Source organism: Loxodonta africana, chromosome 11 (assembly GCF_030014295.1).
Source record: "Loxodonta africana isolate mLoxAfr1 chromosome 11, mLoxAfr1.hap2, whole genome shotgun sequence".
Classification (NCBI taxonomy): domain Eukaryota; kingdom Metazoa; phylum Chordata; class Mammalia; order Proboscidea; family Elephantidae; genus Loxodonta; species Loxodonta africana.
The window spans coordinates 60,094,789-60,109,088 of NC_087352.1; the positions used below are offsets into that span (position 1 = coordinate 60,094,789).

General features: G+C 39.0%; 1 protein-coding gene across 1 annotated transcript in view; it reads left to right on the forward strand.

The window, feature by feature from the left end:
- SKOR2 (SKI family transcriptional corepressor 2) overlaps positions 1-14,300 on the forward strand; it is a 36,137-nt gene that overhangs the window by 6,713 nt on the left and 15,124 nt on the right. The window contains exons 4-5 of the mRNA XM_010586739.2: positions 10,876-10,941; positions 11,330-11,428. Of these exons, the coding sequence (XP_010585041.2) occupies positions 10,876-10,941; positions 11,330-11,428 (165 nt within the window). The remainder of the gene's footprint in view (positions 1-10,875; positions 10,942-11,329; positions 11,429-14,300) is intronic.

Below are 14,300 nucleotides of genomic sequence, written 5' to 3' on the forward strand. Positions count from 1 at the left end.
TGGGAACTTGTTAGAAATGCGAATTCTCAACAGGGGGTCGAACCAGACAAACTGGTCCAAAGCTCTGAGATAAACATACATCATTATGAGTCTGCTTGTGCTACAACTCTTACTCTATTTGGGTGTAAATTTTGGAGGAAATAAAAATAAAATTTTGTAAATATTCTATAAAAATGTGAAATTGTGCATAGCTTTTTAAGAGATAACAATATTTGTGCAAACCTATGGGATAATTTGATATTTACATTGTTAAATTTAAAATATTTTCCATAGATTTAACGAGAGAACACAAGCTCCACGATCCAAAATAATTTATTTTTAGGAGCTTTCCTTTAACAGCAAATATTTGTAATTTTTATAAAAGTTTTAAGTTAACATGCATATTCGCTAGAAATCTAAATATATTAGAACATAATGACTCCTTTGCAGAATTATAGTCTCTTCATTTTACATATATTCATAGTCTCTGTGGATTTGTTAAAAATGGAATTTCTCTTCTTTATCTTCCTTTGATTTGAATGGCTCAGCTGGTTCAATTTGAAAGCAAATTCCTGGTCTTGGAAGGGTTTGTTTGGTTTCTCCATACTTACTAAGTCCAGTAAGCCCTGAAAAGCCATCAGAACCCCAAAAAATGATAGCCAGAGTGGTTAAACATTACAGAATCCACTGTTTGATATTCAGACAGAAACACAAATGCTAAAGGAAGTAAGTAAAAGTACAGACAGGATTGGTGTTCATGTAAAAATTCCACAGTGCCCGGAGCTCAGGGCCGTGCAGTCAATAGTTATGTTGATAATAACACCAAGTCATCCTATTGATATATTACTAGTCCCTTCCTCACAATAATTAATTTGGTACAGATTCCCAGAGAAACTTGTTCCTCATTGATTTTCCATATTACAATTTCGTTCTCACATTATTCAGGGAAGTATGTAGGTGGTAGGTTATATGGTATTATTATTTTGTATTGAATGGGAGATAGGTGAGGCGTGGAAGGGATGAAAACATTGAAATGAACAAATGTTCAGGTGAAGGATCTATTTAGTTAGATTTATCTTGGAATCTTGGGTCACAAGAACTTCATCTTTATGGTTCCTTTGTTGAGCTTGTGGACAAGGTGTTTTAAACACCAAAGAGCATTTAAGGGGTTTTGTTTGTTGTGGGACTTAACCGTCCTTGCTTGTGGGAAGGATTAGCTCATGGTCTTCATACTGAAATGCACATCCGAGAAAATTCAAGAGTGGTGCCACAGTGGGCCTGTGTTTTTATATTAATTTATTTATTTGTGGCCAGACTCCAATTCATTCATTCATTTGGCAAAGTGTCAAAAATCCAGACATTAAAAGATTAATGAACATTTGTGATTATCTGCTTCGGCCTGGTAGCAGCAGAATGCTTTATCCACTAGTCCCTGCTTGTTAATGGAGCTATATTCCCTGTGTAATAGCTGTTAACTTCTAGGGATAGACCCTAGGTGGTGCACATGGTTAAGCACTCAACTACTAGCCCATAGGTTGGAAGTTCGAACCCACCCACAAGCTCCTCGGAAGAAAGGCTGGTGGTCTGCTTCCAAAAGGTCACGGCCTTGAAAACCCTATGGAGCAGTTGTACTCTGTAACACATGGGTCTCCATGGGTCAAAACTGGCTCTAGGGCAGTTAACGACAACACACATGATAGCATTCATTTATTTATATTTACTCATTTACTCCACAAACATAGTTTTGAATGCCTGCTGTATGGTAGGTACTTTGCTAGGCTCTGGGGGGTTCGGAGACAGAATCAACACTAGTCATTGCCCTCAAGTTGCTTCCGGTCAAGAGGAGGGGACAGATAGGTAGATGGTTAGCTGTCATGCAGTATGAATATTATTGATAGTGGTCTATACTAAGGAGCCCTGGTGGCACAGTGGTTAAAGTACTTGGCTGCTAAACAAAGGTCGGCAGTCCTTACCTACTAGCCGTTCCCTGGGAGAAAGATGTGGCAGTCTGTTTCTGTAAAGATTACAGCCTTGAAACCCTATGGGGCAGTTCTACTCTGTCCTATAGAGTCACTAAGGGTTGGCAAAGGGGATACAAAATACCAGCCAGTAAGATTGATATAATCATGTGTCCTTTTAGCTAATGTTTAATTAGATCATTATTATTCAAAAGTATCTTAATATTTTTTCTATGCATATCCAGCTATAAAAAGGATAAATGAAATGTCTTTTCAAAGCTACCTAATAAGTCAGTGTGCAAATTTTTATTTTTGTATGAAAGTTTCATGGCAATCATAAATGTAGTTTATCAGGAAATTTCTGACCTTTCTCTAAACAAGTAAGCATACAGATATATCTTTAATTGATATACAATTACTTTCACTGATCTCTAATTTAGTTTAGCAACAATGCTTAGTTTTAGTTTCCTGCTGATTTTTTAGTTCATCATTTTAAATAAGTTTAGCCTTCCTTGAACCATTCAGTCTTATTAGTAGCTGTTATTTTTCAGTAATTTCAAAGAAATTACACTTTTAAGTGATTCTTTAAAAACCTTCCTGTTGATGCTCATTAACTTTACACACAGCAGATATTGTATTTCTGTATCATTAGAGGGACCAAACAGGAAGTTCTTAGCCCAAATCCCTCCAGAAGCCAATAGAACTTTTTCCTATAGTTGTCTTTAAAATCAGACCCGTGGCTTAAAACCAAGTAATATAGAATTAGGGGGAGTGGTAGTGCCAATTTGGTCAAAATATTACCTACTCAAAAATATAAATGACAGCATTTCACTTGCAATCCCAGATGAAGCTTTTGCATATCCGTTTTGAATAACTTCAGTGAAGTTAAGTGATTTGAAATTGAATGCAGTGGGGTAAGCTGATAAGACAGCTCAGAGCTATTGCAGGTCAAGGAAATCACTGTAAAGTAGAGTCATCCCCACCTTCAATCCCTTCATTGTAGAAACACCAGCACCATTGGACTCAGAGCGTGGCTGCATCTTGTTATATGTGTAGAAGTTTTAAAATCAATTTGATTTTCCTGGTATGATTCTCTAGTGTACTTAATATGCTATGGACGGATTTCTGAGAATAGTAAGAAGCAGTTACACTTCTCATGAATATATAGCAGATGAGGCACTCCTATTTATTATTCCATTCTATTTTAGAACATGGCTTATAATTTTAAAAAAAGAGAGAGAGAGAAAAAGAAGAAAAATTTTGAAAAGCACAGACTAGTAGATCCCGATTTTAATTCTCTCACTAGGTGACTCTGGGTCAGCCCTTTTACTACTTTGTGCCTCAGTTTCTTCATCTGTAAGATATGGTAAAACTAACCCAGTGCCAGTGCCGTCGAGTCGATTCTGACTCACAGCGACCCTATAGGACAATTAGGTACCAATACTTAGTCATGTACAGTCTATTTTGCAGTCTTTCAATAAATGTCTTCAAAATTAAATAACCCAATATTTTAGATATCAGGTTATATTTATGAAAACTTTTCCCTTCTTATTAATTTTTTAAATTTATATGAAAATCAAGGAGCTAGAGAAGGACAATAAACATTTCCAGAAAACAAAAATTAAATAGCATTAACTCACAACATCATTCCTGAAACTGAAGAGAATTCTAAATGGACTCAAGATTCACTAACCAAAGATGTTTGATACACTGATTCAAAAAGCAAAATGTCGTGTATGTTTTGCTGTGTATATTCTACAACAACAAAATAAATACAATTTTAAAAAAAGAAGCAATACGAACACAACTCACTCTATATTCTGGTCACAAATTGTAAAGTTTACCCTAACTCTGTTTACTATAATCCCACCAGTATTACTTAATCTTACTCTTGCTCCTTTTTTTAGCTAATGGAGCTAATATTCAGTTAGTTCGTTCTGTAGCATGCTGTCTCTGGTGGTATTGATTTTCTTTTTTCTTCTATTTTGTGAGCTCACTAACGTAGAAAACGTCACAGGGGAAGGGTTTAATGTAGACTTTAACACCAAGAAATTAGCAGAAGTCCTTGTCTCCACTGATAGGGGAGAACATTATTTAACCTTGCTTCCTGTGTTTTTTTTTTTTTTTTCCCTGTGTAATTGATTTTTTTTAATGCTTGCGTGCAGTGTTCTTAAAAACCTCTCCGAGCAATATTTTGTGCTAAATTTTATTTATTCTTAAATGGACTAATTATACTAGCTGCGGATTAATTTTGATCCCATCCACACTGTACTACTAAGATTATTAAAGAGAAGATAAAAATCTCAGAAAATCTACATGAAAGCCAGATTGAAAGACTAAGATCAATTGTTGAAATTCAGAGTTCATTAGGGAGTGAAGCCTGTAAAAATGGAGTCTGTTGGAAGGAGAGAGGGTGCACCCCCAGCCTGCACTGAAGGGCCTGACAGTGCACCAGGAATAGCACGCGCAGACCATTTGTAGCTTCCAGCCCATGACACACCTTCTTTTCCAGGGTCTGGTCCCCCATGCCAGAACCCATACACAGCACATAAGTCCCATGGCCTGGACTACATGAAACAGCTGGGTGCTTGACTGAATTTCTCATCCTTCAACCAAATGGTAGGGTGTATGTCTACCTCATGTATATACACAGCCCAAATCGAAAATGACTGAATTTACTAAATGTACCTTGGAGGGTACAATTAAATAACACTCTCTTTTTCTATGAAAGGAAGCATTTTCTACAAATGCTTTTCATCAAGTGTTGCCAACAACGGTGATAGTGGTACACAGGGACCCCTTTCAGTGATAAGCCACTTGCTACACCCTGCTGCTCCTGGTGGGGGCAGAGCCCCTAAGTGCTGGCCCCAGGCTCAGGAGAGACTTTAAAAGGGATAGGGTGAAGAAAAAGGAAACCAAGTAGGGGTCAAAGAGGAAAGAAGGAGAGAGACTGTATTTCCATAGAAGGGATGGGTAAATGCCCAGTTTTTTACTTTTCATCCAAGTATCGGGTGTTTCATATTGTACCCTGTATTTGTAGTATACCCTGTATTTCCATAGGGTACAATATTCAAATGATTTTATTTATTGAATTCAGAACTTAACTTGAGAACAGTGATACCTGTTTAATCAGCTTCTCCTGTCCCATGACCAACAGAACGGGTCATCAGACAACTTACTTGGCTCTTCTAATTAAATGAGCTCTGAAAATGTCAGGTATTTTTCTGTTGGAGGCCACGACAGACATATCTGTTAAATAATGTTTTCATGACATGGTTCAAATTCATTGTATGGTTTTACTTGTCCCTAAATATTTTTTTCAAAATGTCAGATGGGAATAAAACTTAGAGTTTTTTTTTTTTTTTTTTTTTTGGCTAGTCCATTCCCCTCCTCACATGCTACTTACTGCTTCTGTTTGCTCCAGTGTGGTCCATTTTCACATTCGTCCCTCTTATGCTTCCAATTTTTTTTAGTGTGAGGTTAGATCTAAGAATAGGGTAGAACATTCTAGAACAATCTAGAATAAGGGATAGCCTCATGCTGGAGAGCCCTGGAGAGACCAGGAAAGCAGAAAACTTGCAGCTCCAGGCTCTACTGAAACATCACAGATTTCCCAGGGTACTGAAAATACAGATTTAGCCTAATTTAGTCAGAATATACAAAGGTGGTGTAGTGGTTAAGTGCTATGGCTGCTAACCAAGGGGTCAGCAGTTCAAATCCACCAGGCGCTCCTTGGAAACTCTATGGGGCAGTTCTACTCTGTCCTATAGGGTCTCTATGAGTCAGAATTGACTTGGTGGCACTGGGTTTGGTTTTTTGGTTGGTTACACAAATAGATCAAAATGTGCTTTGTAGATGAGTTAATTCATAGGGATGATTTAGTGCTTAAAAACTCGTGACAATTGACGATTTACAATAACATTGGTTGGTATTTCTTTTACAAACCAGAATGCATTTGGACGCCTCCCTGTGGAGGGGTGATGAAGATGACCTCTCCGTGGGGCAGGATCTCCCTGCCATTAGAAAGCACACTTTCAAGCTGGGGAAAACCAGACTAACATATACGAAACACTAGGATATCAGGTGCAAAGTGGTAGAATAAAGACAATAAGCACTTAGAGCTTCAGCCCACGATGGGATGAATCACAGCATTTGCAGAAGTTGGGAAAGAAGTAGGGACTAGGATGGCATTTTCATTGTGAATGCACAGGGAAGAGGGGAAGGTGTCTTGGGCAACAGAAACAACATAAAGCAGAGCCAACAGATGTGAGAGATAAAGACGCGACTAGAGTAAAGCATTCGTGTTTGGCCCTAGAAAAAGACAAGTTTGGCCAAGTGGAGTAGGGCAAGGTTATGGGAGGACCTGGAAGTTCCAAACCAAGAAACCAAATCCGTTGCCGTCGAGTTGATTCCGATTCATAGCAACCCTATAGGACAGAGTAGAACTACCCCATAGAATTTCCAAGGAGCACCTGGTAGATTCAAACTGCTGACCTTTTGGTTAGCAGCCATAGTTCTTAACCACTACACTACCAGGGTTTCCCTGGACGCTCCAGGGGAGAAATTTAGAGTGGATGCTGCAATGTAGATTGTGAGGGAGCCATTCAGGTCCTTGAGCAGAGGTATGACATGGTATTTGCACAAATGGTTAAGCGCTTAGCTGCTAAGCAAAAGGTTGGAGGTTCGAGTCCGCTCAGAGGTGCCTTGGAAGAAAGTCCTGCCGACCTACTTCTGAAAAATGAGCCATAAAAACCCTGTGAAGCACAGTTCTGTTTTGACACACCTGGGGTTGCCATGAGTCAGAAAAAACAGCGACTGTTTGTTGTTGTTGTTGTTATTCTTTGTGCTTCGAAAGGTAGTGTTAACGAAACTCCTGGCTGTTTTTTTTCCATTGGCTATTCCAGTCTCCTCCTCCCTTTCTACAAACTTCTCATGTTTGCTTCAATTTGGCACATTCTCATATCCACCTCTCTTGCACTTCCAGTTTCTGAGGGCTATGTGAGGGTACACCCAAGAATGGGGTGGAAAATTCTAGAACAATCTAGAATGAGGGACTGTCTCATGCTGGAGGACCCCAAAGAGACCAGAAAATTAGGCAACTTGCAGCTCCAGGCTCTGTGGCCTCAGTTGCACCTGGCAGGAATGTGGCTTCCCTGCTGTGCCAATGCTGCCTCTGCCCTCCCAGTGGCCAAAGGAGTCACAGGAAACAATACAGATCACAATGAATCTGTCCTGTGAATGTGCACTGATGACACACTGGTGAAGACACACCTCTAGGCGCAGCTTTCGGGCCCACCAGTCTACAGGATAAATGTTAAGTTCTAATTATCCGATGGCATAGTGTTTTTTGTTTTTTGGTTTTTTTTTCATAGTGGTTAAGAACTACAGCTGCTAGCCAAAAGGTTGGCAGTTTGAATCCACCAGTCACTCCTTGGAAACTCTACGGGGCAGTTCCACCCCGTCCTATACGGCTGCCGTGAATTGGAATCAACTCAATGGCAACGGGTTTGATTTTTAATTATCCAATACTCTCCAACTTTAAACCCACCAAAATGTTTTCTTTTACAGTCCAACTTAGGACAGACCTCCAAGGAAGACATGTTTTCCACATTTTAATTTTCCCTCCTACAACTCTACGTAATTAAAATCTCTATGCACCCCCCTCCCCCCTACACACGTCTTTAGTGACTTTTTTTACAAAGGTGAAGATAGAGGAGGAGAGTAAGCATTTTAAGTTTTGGATTTCTCCGAACTCATTCATTAATTTTAAAAAAGCCAAATGGATCTACCTCCTGGAATATTTATAAAAATGGGAATCTCATTGTTGACTAAATCACATTTATTTCATCTAGTATTAGACTGCCTTTTTTTAACCAGATGGAAAACATTAGCAGTAATAGTGAGCACACATATCCACGCTCCCAGAGGTCATTTTTAACCACCATTAACAATCTGGTTTCCACAGATTAGTAACATACAAAAGGCAGCGGTCCAGTAAAAGATACACAAAAGGCAGCTGAAGCTTCCATGCTCTTTATTTACCTAACATTTAACCATTTTTTAAAGCCCTTTGTAAGTGAGACATTGGAATCTTCGGAGCTCCAAATTGGCATAGTTTACCCAGAAGTTGTGGTATAAATATCGGTCTGAAATAGACACCAATGCAAAAGATCAATAAAATCGCCACAAAGCTGACAAAAAGACTTATTTTTAATGTTGTTGATGGATTTGACAATGGTTAAGGTAGTTTCATTTACTAGTTATTTGCTTATTGGTTTCCATACCCATGTAAAGCTACTAATTATGAAGTGGAAAAGAAATGAATCTTTACATATTTCAATTTTTTAATTGGATTTTGTAACTGAAATGTAATATAAGGTAAACAGTCCATCAAATATACTAATGAACCAAAAAGGAATCTAGTTTATAATGTGATAAGAGCATGACTTCTAGAGTTGCCTATTCAGGAGCAAACTATCTCGTTTAAATCACTTCTTGAGTGAGAAAGTTCTAGAATGATGCAATTTCATCATGCTCTGTAGATAGATGCAGGGATATGTGCGTGCTTGTTTCTTCTTCACATTCAGTATTGTACATGCTTATGAAAGGGCTATCCACTTAACTAGTTTACTGAGACTAAAATAAATACAGGCAAAACTGCATTTATCTTCATTTGAAAGTATTATTTTTGGTGTAAAAAAAAAAACTGGACCCGTGGCCGTGAAGTCCATTGTAACTCATAGCAACCCTGTAAGACAGAGTAGAACTGCCCCATAGGGTCCAAGGAGCGGCTGATGGATTCGAACTGCCGACTTTTTGGTTAGCAGCCAAGTTCTTAACCACTACACCACCAGGTCTCCATTTTTAGTTTACATAATTATAATTTGTTATCAACCTTTGTGTTACTCTTCCTTTAGATATTCACAAATATTTCCTCATTATTTTCTTATTTACATGGAGAAGAAAGCCAAGGTATTATGGTTCAAGAGCCTATAGAGTGAGGTCACATTTTAGCTGAGAACAGGAATGAGGCTGTACAAATTTGATCTGGATATTAGAGAAAATGCCTGTCATTAAGGAACTTAGGGGTACCAAATATATTACTGTCTTAATGATGGACAGCAAGGGATTAGACTCCTTCCCCTAACTCTGCATATGTTCTAGGGATATTTATTTATAGTCCGTCCTGGGTGGTGCAAAAAGTTAACATGCTCAGCTGCTAACTGAAAGGTTAGAGGTTCAAGTTCACCCAGAGGCACCTCAAAAGAAAGGCCCAGCGATCTAGTTCCAAAGAATCAGCAATTGAAACCCTACTCTGACACACATGAGTTTCCATAAGTTGGAGTCGCTTCCAGTGGCAACTGGCTTTATACACACACACGTATGCCATCAGGTGGAATGCAGAACAGCCATTTATAATAATATCACATTGAGGATTTTCCTGTCTGTCCATGATACTATAGGTCACTGCTTTGGGGAGAAGTTCTGTTTCTCTCTTTGCAGACATATTTACCCTGATGATGAAATCTCCCAGTATTCCTACAAGTGCCCGGGGCCATTATATTCCATTTCTTGTCGAGGGAAATGAACAGTTAGGAGGAGAGAATTGAAATGATGGATTCTGGCCATACTATAATTTAGAATTTATGGCCTCCTGGGTCCCTTTCATTAGCAAATCAAGACGCTTTCATAGAGTGCCTGTTATGTGCTCTGCACTGTGCTAGGCACTGGCCCACAGGAAAGACAGAGCTCCTGCCTTTAAATAGCACTGAGGATAGCCCATCGGGTGAGGAAAGTGAGTAAGCAAAAGCGCCATGACTGAGGCGAGTGCCAGGTGCTCTGGGGACACAGGAGGGAGGTGACTGGAGCAGAGGTGACAGCAGGAAGACCTCCTCAAAGCATCTTGACTGGACTACCTGTTTAGATGAAAATGCAAAGCTTAATTAAATTAAGTGAGTAGTTGTAGATAACAGATTGAACTTTGAAGGGAGAATTATGATTAGCTGAATGATTAGATTTTCTCGTTTATTTCGGTTTTCTGGATTATTGTAGACTCAATTTATGACTGTAGAGAAATGCATTTTCTAAGCTTGCCGTCATTCTAGTTAGCACATAATCAAGCTAAGTGGGAATAACAGCCTAACCTTTATCCACAATAGTTTTTCCTTGTCGAAGTCAAGTCATTAAGGGACTATGAACAAGCAAGTGAATATTACAAAGTGACATAAATAACTCATTTCACATCTCTGTTTTAGATTTAAAAAAAAAAAAAAGCTGTCAATTATCGAGTCATGGGTGGTACAAACAGTTAATGCCCTTGGCTGCTAACTGAAACATTTGAGGTTCTAGTCCGCTCAGAGGTGGTCAACTTCTGAAAAATCAGCCATTGAAAATCCATTCTGATTACACGTAAGCTCAGAATCAACTTGATGGCAACTGGTATCAGTTATTAGGAAACCCCTCCAGGCTTGTAAATTCTCCCCCATGGGCAACTCCTTCCACTTCTTTTTTACTGCCCCAAATATAGGTGGCCTAAAAAAAAGAGGGCAGGGAGGCCTCTGCTTCCGGAGTCTTGAGAACCTTCCAGTTGAAACCAGGCTTCCTCACTTCACGAAGGAGATGAACTCTGATGAGATTCCCCACCAGATATCTTGATTTTCCAGTCTCCCCTTTTGCCCATTCTAGCAATTAGCTTTGTTGTAAAGGATGGATAGTGCTGGGGCCGGGAGAAGGGACTAACTGACAATCTTCTTTCACTGAGTGCCATCTGTAGGTACTATCCGTACCTTCATTTTCTGTTGTTCTACAGGGTTTCAGGGAAATGTACACAAGTAAATGAGGACATTTAGTCCTGAGGACTTCTAGTTTCAAACTATATCAAACAAGCTGTCTTGCAGCCTACACAAAACTAATCATATTTTTCCTTCCTTTTTTTAAGGTGAGCACACACAAGAAACCAATTCACCTCATTCACTCAAAAAGGATGTAGAAAACATGGGAAAAGGTAAAAAAAAAAAAAAGTTTTAATTCTGTAGAACTCCTCTTAGCTTTAAAAGACTATGGAGATAATAGGAATGTATTTTTGTTCTGCGTCGTATTTTAAGCTTGACAAGCAACATATGAATAATATATGGACCATTGGGTGGATATAATTGAGATTAATGCATACATATCAATCAATACATGACACTGTAATATAATACTTTAAAATAATATATTACATTGATTTATATTCATGGATTCCTGCACAAAATCTATCCTATGTCTATGCAAGACTTTTTAAACTGGTAAAATATTTTGTCTTATAATAATAAATTGCCGTATATAACAGTTCTCTGGAGAGTTATTTGTAAAGATTAGTAAAATGACTCTGCTTTTTCTTTCTTTATTAGAAGAACTTCAGAAGGTTTTATTTGAACAAATAGATTTACGGAGACGACTAGAACAAGAATTCCAAGTGTTAAAAGGAAACACGTCGTTCCCAGTATTCAGTAAGAAATCGTTTTTATTACATTAGATTTGCGATATTAGATGACACTTCTACTATTGGGCTTAAGAATATGATTCTAACTATTAAGTGGTTGTGCAAAGCTCCACATGGTCTTCCCCTCGTCTCTGTCTAAATATTGGAAACTTTTAGTCTCTTTTATATCTGCTTAGAATTGGCTCACAGACAGAATTTCTTAAAAGAACCTTTGGGTACTGATTTTATCATTATATGTGTGTTTGTGGGCTTTAAAATATTTATGTAAATATATGAATTTATTTAGATATGTTAAAAACAAAACCCGTAGCTGTCCAGTCAATTCCCACTCCTAGCGACCCTATAGGAGAGAGTGGGACTGCTCCATAGGGTTTCCAAGGAGCGGCTGGTGGATTCGAACTGCTGATCTTTTGGTTAGCAGCCAAGCTTTTAACCACTGCGCCACCAGGGTCCCTCAATGTACACGGATCTGTTTAATTAATTGAAATTGGTGTAATTTTGGTAGTTTTTGGTTACCTATCCATATTTAATGTTAAAATTTTATTTCACCTTTGGGGGCAGGAGATATTGTAGCCTAAAAATTATTGGTTCTACTCCCAGAGGTTTGGAATTTCAGAAAGATTTTGTGACAGGTGTCTAGATGTCTAAAATTTTAATGCCCCGATCTGTGTCACATTTGGACAAATACATCACAGCGGTGATTTTCCAGGTTTTCGGAGTTTCATTTAGTTATATTCCTCTTTCCGGAGAAAGGAAAGTGGGAAAGAAAATTGTATTTAAGCTTGTATTTTAAATTATGGAAACTTAAAATTAATTTTTCTTTCCGGGACACTTGATTAGAATATCAGCATGCCCCTTGTGATTAATCTGGGGCATCACAAGACTCAAATTGGCAATACCTCCACCAGAGTCACAGACCAGCATCAAGAAGAAGATCTCCCAGGAACCGTGACAATGTTAATAATATGGACAGGGCTCCTCAAATGTGATTTTCGATACAAGTAGATAGCATGCCTCGCTTGGGTAGCATTTTTGGATAGTGTAACATTCCTGGGAATGTGTCAAACTGAGTTCCACCAGCACACTTAGCCAGGGTGAAAAGGAAGAGGTAATTGCATAATGGAAGAGAGTTCTGACCACAAGGAACACTTGGGTCTGCCAAGGTCTGCCAAATTCGTGATCTCGCGATACCTGTAAGGGAGGTTTGGAACTCACAGCACTTCAGTGTTTTGAATTCAGAGAATGTCTGCTGAGACTTAGAATAAGATCAAAGGGAGGAGAATGGTCCATAGCTTCTGACAGCGCATTAGGAACATTTGTAGCTTGGAGAAAAGAAGAAACATTAAAAAAATAAAACGGGTGTTTCCAAAGGAACCAAGATTTTCTCAATTCTAAAATTGTCTCTTAAGAAAGATTGCACGATTCCTAGCAGCTAAAAGCAGAAAACATTTAATGATTTCTTTCGCTGGAACCAAATGTTTATCTAATTGTTGAGTTTGCAAATTCCAGCTTTTAGGATCAGCAGAGTGGGCCCAAGTTGCTTCAAATGTCTGAAGTGTTCACCAAGCTCCCCATGAAACCAGTGTAGCCAAAATTTGTCATTGTTGTTAATTCCGCTTGAATTGGTTCTGACTCCTGGTGACCTTATGTATAACAGAATAAAATGTTGCCAGGTCCTGTGCCGTCTTCACGATCATTCGTATGTTTGAGTCTGTTCTTGTGGCTGTTGTGCCAATCCATCTCATTGAGGGTTTCCCTCATTTTGCTGACCCTCTACTTTACCAAACGTGTTGTCCTTTTCTAGCAAGTGGTCTTTCCTGGTGATGAGCCCAAAGTAAGTGAGCTGAAGTCTCGCCATCCTTGCTTCTAAGGAGCATCCTGGTGAAGCTTCTTCTAAGACAGATTTGTTTATTCTTCTGGCGGTCCATAGTGTATTTGGTATTCTTCACCAATACCACAGTTTGAATGTACCAATTCTTCTCTCTTGTTTCTTCATTGTCCAACTTTTGCATGCATGTGAGGTGATTGGAAAGACTACAATTTATATCCCATTAATAAAAGCAAATTAATAATCATTTTTGAGGAAGTAAGTAATTTATACATTTTCTTGGTTAACTGCTCCATCACACAATGTGTACAACATGCTTCTGTTGAAAACAAATGTTAGAATATCGTGGTACGATGGGCCCCTTTCAATTCAGACCTGTCATTCATCCTTTTGATCTGAATTAATATGAGTCCTCTGTTGTTGCCACGTACAAGAAACACTCCAATTAAGCAACAACAACACAAATTTCCTCTTTTTTTATCTGCGCCGTCCTCCACTGACCAAGGAAGTGGCGGCTGTGTACCCAAGTTTGAATAATGCGTGGTCTAGACACACCACAAAGAAGCAGTCAATTTCACACCGAGGAAAATAGCAAATGGACATTATGTGCTTGTTAACTCAATGTGAGGGGCAGGAGGCTGGCGGACAGATTGAGATTCACTCTGATGAAAAGGGGAAAGCTGAACTTTGTGAAGCCGCATTAGAAGGAAGCATAGAAGAATCCCCGTGAGAGTTTCGCAGAGCTTTTTTGGGAGATGGACAGAGACTCACAGTGACCGCACTTAAAGTCAAGCACACTTGGAACGCAGGGGACCTGGGCTAGAAGCTATGGTATGTGACAGGAATCCAGGCTCAAAAAATGAACAGACCTGAGTTCATTTTTGGGCTCTGCCTGGTACTGGGTGTATGACCTTGCCAATAGTACAATGGGGCAGATAGGTCTGGTCTTGTACAAGGATGTGAAGACTGAATGAGGCGCTCAGGTGACATGCTCGCGTGTACCTAGCATAGGGTAGGTCCGCCATAAATGTCAGCTGCAGTGATGATGATG